Here is a 20,452-nt window from a genome sequence, read left to right as displayed (position 1 = left end):
CAATCATGTGACTCATCATGTGTTCGTGAACACACTCGCGTCATCTACACCAGCCCCTCGGATGACTTGGCCTCGGGGTTTTGGATTGGCTACATGCACCGCTCATGTTCCGGGTTCAATTTAATATATGACCTTTTACTATTGGTGGTCCTTGCTGATATTTAACCCCTTTACAACCTATGATGTACAGGTATGTCATAGGTCGCTTCCCCCTTTTCCCTTTTTAATGCAGACTCCGGTGCTGAGCCTGCATTTTTTCCCACACATGACCACTGATCTGATCAGCTGTCATGTGCCCCTAACAACCACGGGTGGAATCGCGATCGGGTTTCTGATGTGTTCCCGTCCGGGGACCTACTGCTTTAATTAAAATATTTCCCCCCTTCCCTGATGAAGGCTGTATGCCAACAGGCGTGTTGAGACCTGGCGCCATTTAAAGGGGTCTGAATACTTTCCGTACTCATTGTATATATCAGCATTATCCATGGACACACTGTCGAATGTGATTGGGATATAGCACAACACGTAACAAGTCAGTTTGTGGCAACCTCCGCCCCCTTTTTTTCCTTCTCACCAGCACTGGGATCATATCTCCGTGAGCGCATCACTTTAAAATAGACACTTTTTGATTATCCACTTTATTTTAACCCTTTTTATTTTTAATTTCAGCACAGTTAAACACATGTATTTCCTCTTCATTTTACAATAAATAGGCAAGTATATAACTTGATACACGGTATTTTGACATGTGACTGTACATACGCCTCCCTCTGCTCTAAGCGTCTTTTTATAATTTTTCTGTATTGAAATCATGTACATCTGTATTACCTTGTTATTTATGTATGGCTATACTGAAGAAGGAGTCAGTGGACTCTGAAACGCGTCGACAATAAACCTACAATTTTATCATACCACTAATTGTGTCATGTTCCACTTACAATCCTGCTACATAAATCTACCGTCTCATGGAAGCTGCTGCATCTGGTTTTCAGGCTCTATAACAGTTTTGTCTCCCACAGCCTCATAAGGTGAGTGGTTCTACCTTTAATTATCAACCTTTTAACGTGGATAAGAAGACCCTATTGCACTTTTACATTTCTTTACAATTTGTCAATAACACATATAGTTTCTCCCTGTCTGAGTTATTTTTAATGGTCAACAAAATACGATTTTCCAGTAATTCATATTTCACACTCTAGGTATGATAATGGCTTCTCTGTGTGGGATTTTGGATGTTTAAAGGGATTGTCCACTACTTGGACAACCCCTTCTCATTCCTCATGTTTGGTTCCTAAACTAATCTCCCATGCCGCCACTGTTCCAGCGGCATCGGCACTTGCATTCCTGGGGCTCATGTGAGGTTGTTACGTCTTATGAGCCCTGCGCCCAATCAGCGCTTGTGTCACTGTCCCCACCTTCGCACTAATCGAACATCCTGAGTAAGTCAGAAAGCAGCCGCAGCCCTGGCTTCCTGTTGATGTTCAATCAATTCAAAGATGGGGAGAGTGAAGCTGATTGGGCACAGGGCTCGTGTGATGTAACAAGCCTATGTGAGCCCCGGGAACGTAAGTGCTGACACCACTGGAACAGCAGAGGCATGGAACGGGAGATTGAGTGCTTTTATTTATTTATTTTAATTTAATTTGTTTTATTAAACAATTTTATAAACAATTACACATTGCATTTGGTAATAGAAAGCATCCAGAGACATCACATCAACACAGATTTACATCTCTTACATCGATGAGAACACAATAAAATAAACTGGTCGGATGGGTTTTCGCATGCATATAAATAATTTCTTTGCCCTGTGGATGTCGCATCTTCTGGATTTATACAAAAAGGAGAAAAAAAGGGTATTTACCTAATTAGGATACAATCCAAACTTTGAACCCTCAACCACAACTTATCAAACTTGTGCTGTCTTTATCTCTTTATCCTTTCCATGCTTAGATTGACTCTCATCGTAATATATATGGATCTAAATGTCTGCCCCTATAAGCAAACTCTTTGTCACTTATAACTTGTAGTTTTCTATTTATTCTCACACCCCTTTCAAATTTACTCTCCCACCTCAAACCCTTTGCCTAAGTAGAGACCGAAAGACACGAAGAATTCCAATAGTCCCATATTTTGGAAAATTTTAATGAACAACCTCGGTTTTGGAATACTATCTTTTCGAATGGGATGATTGAGTTAACCAGTGCGATCCAAGATCGCAATGTTGGCTGTGTATTGCCCATCCATCTCAGTGACAACAATTTCCTGGCCAAAAATAAGGTTTCTCTAAAAAAAATCTTAATATAATGATCCCAGGCATCATCCTCCATTACCCAAAAAGGCAAATCAGAGGATCACATGGAATGGGGATGGATACTAAGGAAGATAATAAAGAGGTTCCTGCCAGAAGGACCTAATAATGGAGCAGTCCCAAATTAAATGAACAAAGTCAGCATCTATGGTATGACATCGTAAACATTCTGAATTAGAGGAACGTCCCATTTGATATAGTCTGAGGGGTGTGAGGTATGACTGATGAATAATATATAGCTGAATCAGCTTATTATTGATGGAGGGGGAGACAAAGAACGGGGACTCCAAAACTTCCTCCCATTCCTCCTCCCCCATATTCGGAATTAGAAGTCTCCACTTATTTTTTGTAAAGGGTTCCGATCTAAGCCTGTTGATAGCAAGTATGTATACAAGCTGGATATAAGACCTTGTGGACCTTGAGAATTAAGTATTCCTATTAAGGGAAATGAGGAAATAGTTTGATTTATTTCTAAATTTTGTAAGTGAGATCTGAGCCCAGTTCTAAGTTGATGGTACCTGAAGAATTGAGATCTTGGAATTTTGAATTTATTTTGCACCCGTTCAAATGACATCAGTATAGACCTTTCATAAATGTCTTTTAACAAATAGACCCCACTAGCTATCCAAAAGGGGGCAGATGGATGTTCCACTAATGTCGCAAAGCACGGATTCCCCCATATAGGTATTCAGCTATAACATGTGTAAAGTCAATTCTTTTGTTTGCCTGTTTCCATACCGTTCTCGCCAATGTATGTAGGGGTAACAACTTAATGGTAGTCGATTTATTAAATTCTAAAAAACCCAATAAACAACCTGTGCCTAAAAACGTGTGGCAAGTGGTTCTCAGAATTCGGTAACTGGGAGTCCGGCATCCAACTACGGATCGCTTTTAGTTGACCTGCTAAATAATATAGATGGAAGTCAAGCAGAGCTGCTCCTCCCATATCTTTACGACTTTGAACGATAGATAACCTGAGTTTATGTCTGGAGTTTCCCCAAATAAATGTGGACATCAAAGAGTTAAGAGATGTGAAGAATTTTTTAGGGACCGGTACTGCACCATGTTGTAATATATAATTAAATTTAGGGAGGAAGATCATCTTAATTAAGTTAATCCTTCCTGACACTGATAGCGGTAATCTCCCCCACAAGGAAAATTTACATTTAGCTTATTATTCTAATAAAGGGAGAGTATTACTTTAGAGGTCCTCTCTATCATTTCTAACAATCACAATTCCCATGTATCTGAAACAGGACACTACAGGTAAAGGAGATAACGCTTCCAAATCAGTATTCGGAGTGGGCGACAGAGACATAAGAGAAGACTTATCCCAATTTATAAAGAGATCCGAATATTCACTAAATTTATCAATAGTAGATATAACAGATGGGAGAGTATCTTTAACCTTGTCCATAAAAATTATCATGTCATCTGCATATAAACCAATTTTGTCAGTTCTGTTTGCAATTGTAATTCCACTGATATCCTCAGATAATCGTATTCTTATAGCCAATGCTTCAATTGCTAGAGCGAATAGAACCGGAGACAAAGGGCATCCCTTTTGGTTCCCCATTCCAATGAAGAAGATGTGGAGGATATATTATTTATCACTATCTTAGCTTTGGGGGCCGCGTACAATGTTTGAATCCAGACCCGAAATTTAGGGCCATGACCAAATTTCTCTAGGCAAGCAAATAAAAACGGCCACTCCAACGAGTCAAAAGCCTTGGCCGTATCCAATGAAGTCAAGGCTCAATCATTTCCCGGTATCAAAGAGCTATATTGAGCTATTGATTGCTCCCTTCTAATGTTAATAGAAGTATTTTTTCCTGGCATAAAACCTGTTTGGTCCGGCTGGACAACAGATAGTATCACCTTATTAAGTTTCATGGCTAGAATTTTTGTAAGAATTTTGTAATACACGTTTAATAGTGAAATAGGGCAATATGATCCACACTCCAGAGGATCTTTCCCCTTTTTTTTTAGGACAATAATATTGGCATCATAAAAGGATTCAGGCAAGGAACCACTTTGCATCGCCTCTGAGAAAGTCTCTAAAAGGTGCGGCATCAAGACCTTTTGGTATCTATGGTAGAGCTCTAGTGGTAGGCCATCAGGGCCCGGAGCGTTACCCTAAGCCTTATCTGCCAAGGCTGCATTTATTTCCTTTAAAGAGATATCTGCATCTAAAAGGGATTGTTGTGAGACACTTAATTTGGGAAAATCAAGATCTGCCAAATAAGTGAGACATTCCAATTTATTATGGGCACTTTGGGATTTATATAATGATTTATAAAAGTTATGAAAGCTACTTAGAATATCTTCTGCCGTAGTGACTATCTGGCCCCCTAATGTTCGAATCCTAAGAATAGCACTAGAGTCTTTATGTTTGCGGACCATAAAGGCCAACAACTTACTTGATTGGTTCCCCAATTCAAAATATGATTGTCTAGTGAAGAATAGTTTACATTTAGATTTAGTGTCAACGTTTTGTGTATACAATCTATAGGAATGTAGCCAGTTTACTCTATTCTCATCATAAAGGGTCTGAAACATAAGTCTGTTCAGCTTCCTTTAACCTATGTTCAAACTCGGTATCAACCTGTGAAGTCGTTCTCTTGATGTATGTCATAGTGGAGGAGAGGCATCCTCTAAGGTATGCCTTCAGTGTATCCCAAAAAATCTTAATATTCCTTGGCAACAGATGTACTTCCACTAAACAGTCTATTTGATCCGGTATTCTATCATCAGGACCAATTAATTTTAACCAAAAGGGATTAAGTTTCCATGTGGGTCTGTCTCGTACCTGGTCAAATTTAAGCGTTAGTATCACCGGACTATGGTCTGAGATCCCTCTTACCCCATGCTCAATACTATGTACCCACGTTGCGATATTACTAGGAATGAAAATATAATCTAACCGCGATAACGTAGATTTGGTTGAGGAGTAACATGTGTATTCTTTAGTTCCGGGGTCATGTAATCTCCACAAGTCTATCCAACCAATACTCTCCATATAGGTTGAAAACAAATTAGAAAATGGTGTTATTGTCGTTCTGGTGTTGTCACCAATTCTCAATCTATTTAAATTTTCATCCATAATCCGGTTGAAATCCCCCATACACAAGACCTGAGCATCCGGGTAGTTTAGTGCGAAGCTTACTGCCTTTTGGACAATTATTAGATTAGCAGGAGGTGGGTTTTATATACATAGTATTACATACTCTCTAGAATCAATTATAGCATTTATAAAAACAAATCTTCCCTCTGAGTCTCTGCGGGCCTCCCAGCTAATGGCCTTGTGGATTAAAAGCGAAACTCCTTTTGAACAGCTTGTATGGTAAGAGTGTATTGACCATTGCAGCCAGGGTTTATTTAGCCACCTAGCTGAATCTCTAGTGAGGTGTGTTTCGACCAAAGCCAGGATATGTGGCTGGTAATTTTTGATTTGCGAGAATACTTTAACCCTCTTCTTAGGGGATTTAAGACCTCTTATATTCCATGTCATACATTTCAGTTGCGATGCCATTTACCTAATATAAGAAGATGGGAATAAATATGAGGGGTAGAAACAAAAGGCCATTACACAATTACTGCTCATATTCATTATTTCCCGTTTGACGTATCCAATAATTTCCACCCAATTTATATATTTATGGGGCTCACCAGGTTGATCTATCGCCCCTATAGGTCCCAACAAATTATATTGCATGGAGACAAAGCAAAAAGGATTGAGCACTTTGACAGCATTCAACTTGTAAACAACAACCCTAAACACAACCAAAACAAGAAGTAAACTTTTCTTATAACGCTTCCTTTCGGGGAATACCAACACTGATCCCAGTGTGAGGTATTATGTTGTCTTTGACGATGCAAAGTCTGAACTCCCGCATATGTAAAAGGTGTATCAAATTACATCAAACCCAATATTCAATATAGGAACGGAGGCACAAAGGGTGTCTGTCACCCTTTTCCAGGCTCTAGGTGCAATTGGAGCCACTCCAACGCTTCCTCCGGGGTAGCAAAGAAAGTAGTAGAGTTTCCAGAAACAATTCTGAGACAAGCAGGATAAGCCATTGCATAGATAATCCCTTTGTCTTTAAGTTTCTTCTTTACATCCATAAATTGGGCTCTCTGTTTTTGTAGTTCCACAGAAAAATCAGGGAAAATAGAAATTGCAGAATTGTTGTATTTAATAGAGCCTTTTTGTCATGCTAAACTCAGGATGGTATCTCTGACCTTAGAATTCATCAGTCTAGCAAGAAGGGGTCTAGGAGGGGCCCCAGGAGGGGGGGGGGTTTGCTGGAACTCTGTGGGCCCTTTCCACAGCAAAGACCGGGGAGTATTCATCTCCTAGGGTAGATTTAAGCCAATTTTCCAAATAGATTTCAGGATGCTGACCCTCTGTTCGTTCTGGTAGGCCAATAATTCATATATTATTTCTTCGCATTTGATTTTCTAGGTCATCAGCTTTTTGGCGCCAGGTGTTATGGATCCCGCCACCTTGGTCAACTTATTAACAATAGGTGGCAGTTTATCTTCCAGTTCTGATACCCTTGTCTCAGCCTTAGTGACACGTTTCTTCATAGTTTGCATGTCTTGGCGGAGTAGGCCCACATCTGAAAGAACCTCCTCTATCTATCCGGTCACAGTTCTTGCAAGTGGATATAGCTTCTAAAAGTTGGTCAGCAACTTGCTTCAAAGTCATTTCTTCGTGTCACTCCCCCTCCTCCTCATCAGATACATTACTCTTACGTTGATCCGTTGTTTTATGTGACAAGGATGTTGGCCCCTTTCTCAATCGAGAATTTTCCTGGGGGTCCCCTCTGGCAAAGTCTTTCAATTTATTTTCTATACTAGAGTTTTTCCCTCGGCTCATTTTGTAACGTTATAGGCAGAATATATTGTATTATGTTTACTCCAATTGTATATTATGCAGATTTATTATGTAGAGGTCAGTGTCTGGACAATGCTGCCACCTGGTATCTTTACTGCAGCGGTGCCTCAGTAATATCTTTTATAAATTATATGCCAGTTTCAGTAGAAAACATATGTTATTTCCAATAATAAAAGTTGGAGGAAATAGTGGTTTCTGGTTGCTTTGTATATTGTTTCAGTCACTCTGTGTACCATATATGAATGCAAGGGACTAAATATAGGCTGAGAGTCTCATGCCCCAGGGCTTACACTTCCCCTTGCAGAGTTAGGATGTGGCTGCTGTGTTTCCCTCCTTCAGATATTCCAATGGCCCCTAGACAGGCCTCGGGACCGGGTTGTCCGGTACACTCACTGCTGCACCTCTCCAGAAGCCCGTCGCTCCTCAGGCCTTTCAGAGGGAGACCGACTGTCAGCATATATTTTCAGTGGCGCCTGTGAGCTGCGCCACGTGTAGAACCCTCAAGATGGCCGCCGCTCCTCAGAGAGTTTACTCTGCCGTGGTCCACAGAGCGCGATGGATCAGAGCCCTCTCCGTAGCAGTTCCTCAGAAGCCCAGCCGCTCCCCGCTTCTCCGGAGCTGTGCTGCAGGGCACATAAATGAAAATCAGGGTCTGGTGAGTATAGGATTATGAGCCGGATAGCGGGAGCTCAGATCTCCTGCGTCCTCTCAGCTCCTCAGCATCGCCATGCCCCGAGTGCTTTTATTTTTAACAAGGCCAAACACAAGAAATGACAAGCGGTTGTCCTAGTAGTGCACAACCTCTTTAACAAGAAAAAAATTTCAACTAAAACATTTCTAACATTCTGAACATGAAAAAGGCTTCTCCCCTTTGTGAGTTCTCTGATGTTTATTAAGAGTTGATTTCCGTGTAAAACATTTCCCACATTCTGAACAGGAAAAAGGCTTCTCCTGTGTGTGAGTTCTCTGGTGCTTAACCAAATCTGATTTCTGGTTAAAACATTTCTCACATTCTGAACATGAGAAAGGCTTCTCCCCTGTATGAGTTCTTTGGTGACTAACAAGATTCCATTTCAGGCTAAAACTTTTCCCACATTCGGAACAGGGAAAAGGCTTCTCCCCTGTGTGGCTTCTCTGGTGCTTAACAAAACTTGATTTCTGTGTGAAATATTTCCCACATTCTGAACAGGAAAATGGCTTCTCCCCTGTGTGAAGTCTCTGGTGACCATCAAGATTAGATTTCTGGTTAGAATATTTCCCACACTTGGAACAAGAAAATCTATTTTCTGCTGCGTGAATTTTTTGATATTTAAGAAAAGACTTTTCGAGGGAAAAACTATCTTCATATTCTGAAAGTGAAAATGGCTTCTTTGCATTAGGAGCAGTTTGTTGTTTAATGCTTATTTTGTGACTTTGACTTTCCTTAGTAGTCACTAATGAATCAGAAGACAGGACCTGTTTCAAAGGATCAGATGATAGCTCTTTGCTGTGAAGGGATGATGGTATATCTGGAGTAATGGCATTCATTTCAATTGTATCCTCTGGGATCTCAAGATCATCTGATTTAAAAATTGAAAATGTCAGCTGTCCCTCTGATCTCCTGGTACAGTCATCTGCCAAGAAGAAAACCAATTATTATTTTTGAATTATTTTTTTAATTTCTACTTAAACTGGAAAGTTATGTAAAATATTGAATTATTCACCAGGACAATAACATTTCACAGTCTAATAGAAAACCTCATAGGATGAACCAGTGGATCGTAGTGTTCAACTGTTTGTTAATTCCTCCTCCGAAATATGGAATAAAAAGCCACCAAACCATGTTATGTAGGCAAAAATAATACCAATAAAAACTTCTACTCATCTCACAAAAAACAAGCCCCCACTCAGGTCCATCATATATCAGTGGAAAAACAGGTTTCCACATTATTAGTGGCTCCAAGGCTCCTGAAAAGCAACATAGCTTCCATAAACTAATCCAGCAATATCCGCTCTCCCAAAGTTAAATCTCACCCTCACTTCTGAGCCTTGCAGTGTGCTCAGATCACATTTAGCCTCCATGTATTTGACATTACTATAGTGAGAAGACCCTACTTAATTTACGGAGTGTGTCTCCTGTAGCACAATCTGGGTACTATGTGTTTGGGAATAAAATGGCAAATGTGCAATTTTCACTCTCCAACATCCATTTCGTGATAATTTCTGGAAAGCGGCTGTGGAGTCAAAATAGTCACTACTCCCATAGATGAATTCACTGTGTCCCATATCCTCTGGAATCTGCTCCTGCGATGTGTGCTTCTGTCACCAGGCGCCGCCTTATTCATTCTGCAGGCGGCGCTGGTGATGGAGGAGATGTCAGAACCAGAAGCCCTGGATGGTGCAGCCTCTGTCCAGCCACTAAGATTAGGGTGCCTGGAACCAGTAGTACCATCCAGTCTGGCAGTATGGGTGTGTGTACAGTCCAGCTGGAGTAATCTGCTCCCTACTCCAGCCAACTGGAGAGCACCACACCCTACTAAAGGTGGAAGCATATTGCCGGGAGCTGCCAGATACAGCCTTGTTCTCCTCTGGTTCAGTCCTCTGTGCTCAGCTCCCAGCTTGTGTATTTGTTTCCTGTTGTGACCTCGGCCCGTTTACTGACTACTCTTGTATCTTCTGATTTTGTATTTTTTCTGCCCTCCTGGTTCTGACCCGGCTGCCTGACTGTTCTTGTTCTGATCTCACACCACTGAACAGCAAGTAACACCGTGGCCCAAGCTTAGGGGTCTCTGTGTAAGTCCAGATCCATGTAGAGGGGTTAAAGGGTGATGAGCAAGGCAATCCCTGGGATCTGGAAAATAGAGTAGATAGTGACAAGCCTGTTCGTGGTGGCCATCTTTTGAGCTGCCAGGTGACTATGAACAGCGCCTCCAATACATTGTGTCTGCACACTATTCCAGCAAGATCTGCATTCAGATAACTAAATGGCGCTCCTTCCCTTCTTAACCTGCCATGTGCCCAGACAGTAGTGTATAACCATATATAGGGGATTGTTGGATTCAAGAGAAGTTGGAAAATAATTTGTAAGGTCCATTTGTTTCAGATTATCATTTGTGAAGTTATCACCTCATAAAAGAGACACAAGTCAGATCTGAAAAATGGGCTGATGAGGAACACAAAACTGGCTGTGGGAAGTGGTTAAATCTGAGTATTTTGGGCACTAACTGCTGTAGTCAAAAACTGAGTATAGTCAATAACACATCTACTGAAATGATCAAACTCAACAGTCTTTATCAGTAAAAAATGAGTAACTAGTGGAGAAACCTCTCTGGGGTAATTAGAGTATGGGGCTCAGTGGCTCTTGGCAATCTAAACTATCATAAGGGCCAATATTTTCTGTCAGCTGAGATTGAAGAAGAAATATTAGAATTTTAAAGAGAACTTTTTATAATAGTGCAGAGATGAGGGGTCTTAAATTTAGATTTTGAGCATTTGGAAGAGGCAATAGAGACCAGACCTTCTTTTAAATACCAAAAGGGAGTTACAGACTCACAAAAGGGAGGGCGGTCGATCCCACCACAATCAACCTATCATACAGAATAAACCTGTAAAAAAGACATTTTTTTATTATATGTTACATCCTCAACAACAACGTATATATAAGGGAGAGCTCCAACACTAAACCGAAGTTGCATTCATTTATGGTAGACCATTGGAGCTACTATGAGTCCGGAGCAGAAGAGTAGAGAAAGTATTAGTGCCCCCATTTCAGGAGAGATTGTGCAGTAATCTGAATTCCTTAGGATTGAAAACATAATGGAATTTATGACGTGGAGTGAATCTATGAAACCAGGGCTCGAGCCATGCCAACACAATAAATGTATATTACAGCCATCAGCCACGCACAGCTTAGAGATATATCATGGCACAGGTGTAATGTTTTTTGTGTAATTTATCGCAATCCTGTTTGAAGTTAGTTGGTTTTAAAAGAAATTGAAAAGTCAGGATAAAGGGAAACTCTGTTGTTATTGTACAGAAATTCACACTTGACCCTCACTGCACATTTAATGTTGTCAATCATAAAAGCGAAGTTTGGCCAGAAAGACTGGACCTGGTCTTGTAGGGACCATATGATCATATTCAGCAGCACAGAAGGGAGAGAAGGTAGATTCATCCAATAATATATCAGGGATCTAGGAAGCCAACACCATCATTACCCTCCACTTTCTCTTACAGGCCCATCATAATATTATTTTCTAATTTGTCAGCACATTCTAGGTACGCTGTCATTTGGCTTTGTAGTTTACAGATCTGGGCAGGTAACGGTCAGCATCTTCTTATTCCAGGGGGGTAAGTGGATCTTCGAGGTTATAACCTCTATAGAAAATGGCTTTCAAAGCCCAAAGTCATTTGAACAGTTTTCGGTGGAGGAGAATGTTGTGGTCTAGAGGCAAAATGGTGATCACACGATTGTGATACGGCCGGACTACACTACCGATAAAGCAACCACAGCCGGTGACTGAGATGAATCCGTGACGTCTCTGAATTTAGTGATTACTACTCACCTGGACGGTTATCTGTAGGAATCTCCTCTTTACACCACTCATCACCCCTCACATATCTCTCTGTACTATGATTATGGGTCAGATCTTCACCCTGAAACAAATATTGCAAAAGTTACAGATAGATTGAGAACTCACATCTATGATCAGCTCTAATCCTGCCATCTCCACCGTTCTCATTACACAAGTATAAAACATATAATACTGGTGAATAAAACAAGACTGAGCACAAGAACTTCACAGCCGTCTACACATCATAGGGGAGATCTCATGACACCTTCTCTCCATCTACCTGATGATCCTGAGGAACATTGGGATCTTCTTGTTTACAGTCCTGTGAAAGACGAGGACAGGGACATCTCTCTGGTGTTGTCCTTTTGCTGGATAGATCTGGAGGAAATACATACAGGGACTGAATTCATTCTTTACATACAGATAATTATAGTCCGTGTGTATTTAGTCCTGTCTATTACCTGGTGATGTGAGGGGCTGGGGTACCTCCATCATGACATCCTTGTACAGATCTTTGTGTCCTTCTAAATACTCCCACTCCTCCATGGAGAAATAGACGGCGACATCCTGACACCTTATAGGAGCCTGACACATACAATGATATCGTCATCCGCCCGATCCCTTCATATCGTTACTGTATAATGTCCCAGTATTCCCAGCAGTGTCACCTCTCCAGCTAGCAGCTCAATCATCTTGTAGGCGAGTTCTAGGATCTTCTGGTCATTGAAGTCCTCATGCATCTGGGGTTGAGGTGGAGGCCCCATGATTGGGCTCAGGGGTCTTCCCCATCCCTCAGACACAGGGTCCTGACAGCGCTCACTAGAGGTCTTCTTCACTACTGTGTAATCCTGGTAATGGAGAGACAAATTAATAAATCTCACTATAGACATTTCCAGAGTCCTCACCTCTCCAGTTCTGTCCATCTGTTATTCCCATAGATAAGAATGATGTAATGTGACGTCATCAGAATCTCTCACCTCTCCAGTAAGCTGGAAGAGGATCTCTAGGGTGAGGTGTAATATCCTCTCCGTCATCTTGTCTCTGTCCATGTCCATCTTTGATAGGTAAATCAGGAAAATTATCTTCTATGGAAGATCTTCACTGAGAGGATCCAATATTGTAAAGACTTGAATGAGAAGAAGATGAGCCGATGTAGCATCATAATGAATTCTGTGTAATAATATAATTACTGGAGACAATAAGGGGAAACATATCAGGAGATAGAATGTGTAGATGTTGTATTCTCTAGTCTTATATGGACTGGAATATAAGTTGAATTGCTGACTAAGACATCTCCTCCATGCTCCCAATCAATGGTTGTGCTCCTTACTGCTTTGGCAACTGATTGACTGTAGGAATCACAAGTTTGTTGGCACTGACCAGTAAATACAGAAACTGGCGGTGGGGGCCCAAGCAGCAATTGTATAATAATAATAATACAACATTCTGATTTTTTCCCTGGCATCTACTAATAAAACCTATATATTTTAGGCCACAGATAACAAGCAGTCTCTTCCTCGGAGTCTGCATCTTCCATAACGCTAATTCTCGTCTCATTTTCTGACACTGGAATCAGCATTAGTAATACTGCAGGAGATATTCATTATACGTGACATGAGAAATAACTACTTCACGATGAGGACGACAGACATATATTTGGCCAGAGTCCGTCACTAACTACATCACCAACGGCCGTGTATATGTATGTTTCCCGCCTTCCGCGGACTGTAATATTCTATCACGTTAGATCCCATGTCTAATTCACACACAGAAGTTTGAGGAATTTATGAAAGCTTGTTTGTAAGAACACCAACACAAGAGTTATTTGATGCCAATGTCTCCATGTACAGTGTTTTTTTCCCTCTGGATGGGCAATACGTTTTTTATAGTTGGGTCGTATGTATCTATCAGCGGAACAAAAACAAAATCATTGTGATTCTTATAAAGGTGGCAACACAAGAACACCCTAAATATAAGATTTTTAAAACAACCTCACAATTTGTAAATCTTATGGGTAAATTATTATCTAACCATTTGATCAGAACTGATATTATTAAGCTAAAGTATCTAAACAGACTTTCTTTCAAATCCATAAAGGGGCACTTTTCCATGTTTGTCATGCCAGAACTGTTCAAGGATTAAAGGTGATAGTTTTCCCACCAATTAGAAGGGATACCTGTGGATATTGGTGTTTTTTTACCTGCTAAGGTATATGCCCACGATCAGGAAATAGCAGTGTTTTGGAAGTAGCCTATACTGGCTCCATCCAAAACGCTGTGTTCTAATCACGCAGTTAAATCCGCATGTGTTCAGTGAACCATGTGGATTTAACACATCCAATACATTCTGTTGTGAAAATTTCTGTTGCGGAGACGAGCGTTTCTGCAACAGAAATGGACATGCGGATGCTTGTAAACCCGCGCCGTGGGTGAGTTTACGCAGCATCAAATAGATGTAGAACGCAGAGTTTTGGACGCAGCGCAGGTGAGCTGCATCCAAAACGCTGCTATTCCTGATCGTGGGCACATACCTTTACAGTTCTGGTGTGATTTACTCAATAAAGTGCCTTGTGATAAAGTGGATGTTGGACAAACAGAACAATCAATTAAAATCAGACTGAAGGAACATCGCTTCTCTATTTGGCTCTATGAATCTTGGATGAAATTCCACTGCGGCCCCTGCAAGAAAAAGAATGAAGAAGAGCAGAAGTTTGGTGAGACCACCGTGGCCAGACATTTCTCGGAAACGGTGATAAAAGTTCTGATCTCCAATAGTCGGTGTTAGAAGAAACGACCGCAGCGGATTCACAATCACAACGCAGTAAACTTCTACAGAGACGTGTTCTGAATTTAGTCCCTGGAATCACTTTCTCCCAAAGGGTTAAATGACGTCTGTAACTTCATTGTCTTTCTATGAAGCTTCTTCTCTGAACTTTATTCCTCTGTTCTCTGCTGTATTTATATTACTCTCCGGAATTAGGAATGTATTAAATCCTATAGAAACTGCTGAGACACAATCATCTCTAATTCTGTGTTCCCAGGATTATTCTTGTGGGAATCGGCTGCGGTATCTCCTGTGCAATATATTTCTAGTATTAACAGGTTAGAATCCTGTAACTCAATGGACGGTGGTGGTTGTTTGTTTCTTGTGTCATGTATTATCTTTATGTAATGTGTGTGTATTGGTTCTGACATTCGAGATCTTCTTGTCATGAGACAATCACTATATAAGAAACACCCAAGGGATAGGACGCTGGCTTTTAAAAGGTGTCCAACCTCGAAACATTGCAACAGGTGCGTTTTCCAACAACTTTCTTTCCATGATGTCTCCATGAAACGCTGCTTGTGCCTATAGCGAGACATACGAGACGTCAATATGCCATGGACTACATCGGAACTGCGGGGATAATAAATTGGTGAATGAGGGACTGGCTCTTGTCTTTATTTAATTCTCTCTTTTTATGTCTTTCAGGTTGCCATTTGTGGACTATGTCGGAATCCTTGGACTACCTCGGACCAGCAAGGCTTTTTTTAATTAATAAATTGGTGAACCAGGCAGTGTTTTTCGTGTGTGTTTTTTTTTTTTAGCTTACTGGGTTAGTAATGGGGGTGTCGGATAGATGTCTCTCCAATACTAACCCCTGGGATTGAGACCAGCTGACATAGACTCCCAAAAATATTGCGCCAAATGCCAATGCACCATGATAATCGGCAAGAGCCTGGCAAAGTGCAGCAAAGGGCCATCATATTCATGGACCTTCCTAGCCAGATAATATCAGCTCCCAGGTGTCTGTTTTACCTTGGCCGGTTATCAAAAATATGTTTCTAAATTCATTATTTATTTAATAGGTTTAAAAAAAAAGGCAAAAGGGGTTTTCCCACGAATGAAATTTCATTTAAAAAATTGTCTGTGTCTGACCGTGTACGGAGCATACCACATCTCCTGTGCGGGGGAGGAAGGAAAAGACAATACAGACATTACAGCAGGAGATCACAGAGGATTCATTTTGTGAGATAAAATATTTCACTGTCTGTTTTTAAACAATATTTTACCTCACAAAATGAATCCTCTGCGATCCCCTGCTGTAATGTCTGTATACTCTTTTGCTTCATCTCCTGCCCAGGAGATGTGGTATGTTCCGTACACGGTCAGACACAGACAATATTTTAACCCCTTAAGCCCCGAGGGTGGTTTGCACGTTAATGACCGGGCCAATTTTTACAATTCTGACCACTGTCACTTTATGAGGTAATTACTCTGGAACGCTTCAACGTATTCCCCTGATTCTGAGATTGTTTTTTTGTGACATATTGTACTTCATGATTGTGGAAAAATTTCTTCGATATCACTTGCGTTTATTTGTGAAAAAAAAACGGAAATTTGGCGAAAATGTTGAAAATTTTGCAATTTTCAAAATTTGAATTTTTATGCCCTTAAATCAGAGAGATATGTCACACAAAAGAGTTAATAAATAACATTTCCCACATGTTTACTTTACATCAGCACAATTTTGGAACCAAAATTTTTTTTTGTTAGGGATCTATAAGGGTTAAAAGTTGACCAGCGATTTCTCATTTTTCCAACAAAATTTACAAAACCATTTTTTTAGGGACCACATCACATTTGAAGTCACTTTGAGGGGTCTTTATGACAGAAAATACCCAAAAGTGACACCATTCTAAAAACTGCACCCCTCAAGGTGCTCAAAACCACATTCAAGAACTTTATTAACCCTTCAGGTGCTTCACAGGAATTTTTTGAATGTGGAAGAAAAAAATGAACATTTAACTTTTTTCACAAAAATGTTATTTTAGACCCAATTTTTTTTATTTTCACAGGGGTAACAAGAAAAAATGGACCCCAAAATTTGTTGTGCAATTTCCCCTGGGCACGCAGATACCCAATATTTTGGGAAAAAACACTGTTTGGGCGCACGGCAGGGCTCGGAAGGGAAGGAGCGCCATTTGACTTTTTGATTGTAAAATTTGCTTGAATAATTAGCGGACGCCATGTTGTGTTTGGAGAGCCCCTGTGTGCCCAAACTTTGGAGCTCCCCCACAAGTGACCCCATTTTGGAAACTAGACCCCCCCAAGGCACCTTTATAGATACATAGTGAGCACTTGGAACCCCCAGGTGCTTCACAAATTGATTCGTAAAAATGAAAAAGTGAAAAAAAAAACACTTTTTCATTTTTACGAATCAATTTGTGAAGCACCTAGGGGTTCCAAGTGCTCACTATGCATCTAGATAGGTGCCTTGGGGGGTCTAGTTTCCAAAATGGGGTCACTTGTGGGGGAGCTCCAATGTTTGGGCACACAGGGACTCTCTAAATGCAACATGGTATCCGCTAACAAATTGAATGGAAAATCGGCTCAAATTGTTAGCGGACACCACATTGCGTTTGGAGAGCCCCTCTGTGCCCAAACTTTGGAGCTCCCCCACAAGTGACCCCATTTTGGAAACTAGACCCCCCAAGGCACCATTATAGATGCATAGTGAGCACTTGGAACCCCCAGGTGCTTCACAAATTGATTCGTAAAAATGAAAAAGTGAAAAAAAAAACACTTTTTCATTTTTACGAATCAATTTGTGAAGCACCTAGGGGTTCCAAGTGCTCACTATGCATCTAGATAGGTGCCTTGGGGGGTCTAGTTTCCAAAATGGGGTCACTTGTGGGGGAGCTCCAATGTTTGGGCACACAGGGACTCTCTAAATGCAACATGGTATCCGCTAACAAATTGAATGGAAAATCGGCTCAAATTGTTAGCGGACACCACATTGCGTTTGGAGAGCCCCTCTGTGCCCAAACTTTGGAGCTCCCCCACAAGTGACCCCATTTTGGAAACTAGACCCCCCAAGGCACCTTTATAGATGCATAGTGAGCACTTGGAAGCCCCAGGTGCTTCACAAATTGATTCGTAAAAATGAAAAAGTGAAAAAAAAAACACTTTTTCATTTTTACGAATCAATTTGTGAAGCACCTAGGGGTTCCAAGTGCTCACTATGAATATAGATAGGTGCCTTGGGGGGTCTAGTTTCCAAAATGGGGTCAATTGTGGGGGAGCTCCAAAGTTTGGGCACACAGGGGCTTTCCAAACGCAACATGGTGTCCGCTAACAATTTGAGCCGACAATTTGTTAGCGGATATCATGTTGCATTTGGAGAGTCCCTGTGTGCCCAAACATTGGAGCTCTCCCACAAGTGACCCCATTTTGGAAACTAGACCCCCCAAGGCACCTATCTAGATTCATAGTGAGCACTTGGAACCCCAGGTGCTTCACAAATTGATTCATAAAAATGAAAAAGTGTTTTTTTTTTCACTTTTTCATTTTTACGAATCAATTTGTGAAGCACCTGGGGGTTCCAAGTGCTCACTATGCATCTAGATAGGTGCCTTGGGGGGTCTAGTTTCCAAAATGGGGTCACTTGTGGGGGAGCTCCAATGTTTGGGCACACAGGGGCTCTCCAAACGCAACATGGCATCCGCTAACAATTTGAGCCGATTTTGCATTCAATTTGTTAGTGGACACCATGTCGCGTTTGGAGAGCCTGTGATGTGCCTAAACAGTGGAGCTCCCCCACAAGTGTCCCCATTTTGGAAACTATACCCCTCAAGGATTTTATTAAGGTGTATAGTGAACATTTTGAACCCAGAGGTACGGCACAGAATTTGTTTACATTAGGTCATCATATTGAATAAGTTGTCATTATTCTTGAGCGCAAGTGCTCGCTACTTGAGTTTGCATCGGGTACTCAGGTATGCACCATGTACAGCGTGTGCTCGAGTGACATGCTCGAGTCCCTGCTCCGCATGTTTCACGGTTATTAGACACCCAAAAAAAAACATGCGGGGATCGCTCGTGCATGGCAGGCAATCCCCGTAAAGTTTTTTGGCCGCGAAGCATATGGGGCAGAGACTCGAGCATGTCACTCAAATACCCACGACACTCAATGCATACCAGAGCACCCGATGCAAACTCAAGTAGCGAGCACTTGCTCTCAACACTAGTCGCCATATCGTCATCTTTTTTTCTTACTTTTGAAAAAAATCCCAACCCCAGCCCTAACCCTAGCCCTAGCACAACCCTAGCCCCAGCACAACCCTAGCCCCAGCACAGCCCTAGCCCCAAACCCAGCCCTAACCCTAGCCCAATCCTAACCCAAGAGTTTATTTTTGACGCTGTTCCTTGTGCGGTATAAGTGATTAGACGACTTTATTCTTCGGGTCGGTGTGATTACAGCAATGCCAGAATCATATGGGCTTTTTATGACTGACAGCTGTCACACACTAAAAGACACATTTTTTGTAAAATCTAGTTTTTGCATCGCCATATTTTGAGAGCTATAATTTTTCCAGATTTTGGCAGACAGTCATGTGACGGCTCGTTTATTGCGGGATGACTTGACGTTGTTATTGGTGCCATTTTCAGGCACGTGACATTTTTTGATTGCTTTCTATTCCGATTTTTGGGAGGCAGAATAAACAAAAACCAACAATTCAGGAATTGTTTTTTTTTTGTTTTTTTTAATTCTGCTCCGCGTGTGGTAAAATTGATAAGGTAGCTTTATTCTTCGGTTCAGTACGTTTACAGCGGTACCACATTTGTATCATTTTTCTATGTTTTGGCGCTTATACACAATAAAAGCTATTTTATAGAAAAAAATATTTTTTAGCATCGCTTTATTCTGAGAGCTATAACTTTTTTATTTTTCGGCTGATGGAGCTGTATGGAGGCTTGCTTTTTGCGGGACGAGATGACGTTTTCAGCGGTATCATTTTTATTTATATGCGTCTTTTTGATCGCGTGTTATTCCACTTTTTATTTGGCGGTATGGTGATAAAGCATTGTTTTTTGCTTCGTTTTTTTTTTTTTTTTTTTTACCGTGTTCACTGAAGGGGTTAACTATTGGGACAGTTTTATAGGTCAGGTTGTTCCGGACGCGGCGATACCAAATATGTGTACTTTTATTGTTTTTTTTTTTATAATAATATTTATTGATGGGTACATTATATTTTTATTTTTGGTGGATTATTTTTTTTATTTTTTTGCAAATTTTTTTTTTATTTTTTTTTCCACTTTCACACAGTTTATACACTTTATTACTTTGTCCCACTCTGGGACTTTCACTTTTTTTTCTCTGATCGCCTGCATGGCATAGGGACGGAGCACCATCCCTATGCCATGTAGGCTGTCAGAAATGCACAGTGTGAAGATTGCTTGGAGATGCACTGCGCATGTCCAAGCAATCTTCCTGCTGTCTGGTGACCCGGATGTTGTCATGACGACATCGGGTCGTCATGGCAACACCCGGGAAGCCTTTGCAGACTGCGCTGGAAGCCGGAAGAGGAGGTGAGTATCGGCGATCACCTCCCCTTGCCCCTGCAATGCCGCGATCGACTTCGATCGCAGCATCGCGGGGGTTAATGTGCTGGGAGCGGTGCAGGACCGCTCCCTGCACATAGTACCGGGTATCAGCTGAGACAATCAGCTGACACCCGGCGGCGATCGCGCCCGCACAGCCTGTGTGCGCGCGCGATCGCCATGACGTACTAATACGGGTCTGGCTCTTAAGTCCCAGGGCACAGACGCGTATTAGTACGGCAAATGTTGTTAAGGGGTTAATCAACTTTCGTTTGTGGGAAAACCCCTTCAAATTCACCTTTTAGTGTTTTAGTGCCACATGAA

General features: G+C 41.3%; 1 protein-coding gene across 1 annotated transcript; it reads right to left on the bottom strand.

The window, feature by feature from the left end:
- Positions 1-1,535: 1,535 nt before the first annotated feature.
- LOC141271689 (uncharacterized) lies at positions 1,536-13,341 on the bottom strand. The gene is made up of 6 exons (XM_073681750.1): positions 12,742-13,341; positions 12,433-12,612; positions 12,226-12,349; positions 12,045-12,142; positions 11,756-11,846; positions 1,536-8,824 (listed from the first exon to the last, which is right to left on the bottom strand). The coding sequence occupies exons 1-6, from the start codon at positions 12,817-12,819 to the stop codon at positions 8,049-8,051; spliced, it is 1,347 nt and encodes a 448-aa protein (XP_073537851.1). The 5' UTR covers positions 12,820-13,341; the 3' UTR covers positions 1,536-8,048.
- Positions 13,342-20,452: the final 7,111 nt, after the last annotated feature.

This window comes from Phyllobates terribilis, unplaced genomic scaffold, assembly GCF_046119375.1.
Source record: "Phyllobates terribilis strain yellow unplaced genomic scaffold, ASM4611937v1 Scaffold_5__5_contigs__length_657084704, whole genome shotgun sequence".
Lineage (NCBI taxonomy): Eukaryota > Metazoa > Chordata > Amphibia > Anura > Dendrobatidae > Phyllobates > Phyllobates terribilis.
This window is presented reverse-complemented; position numbering and strand designations above follow the sequence as displayed.

Coding starts and splice junctions, on each gene's coding strand:
- LOC141271689 (XM_073681750.1), bottom strand. CDS start 12,819: ATGGACATGGACAGAGACAAGATGACGGAGAGGATATTACACCTCACC. Junction 12,613..12,741: donor TCTTCCAGCTTACTGGAGAG/GTGAGAGATTCT, acceptor CTCCATTACCAG/GATTACACAGTAGTGAAGAA. Junction 11,847..12,044: donor ATGTTCCTCAGGATCATCAG/GTAGATGGAGAG, acceptor TATTTGTTTCAG/GGTGAAGATCTGACCCATAA.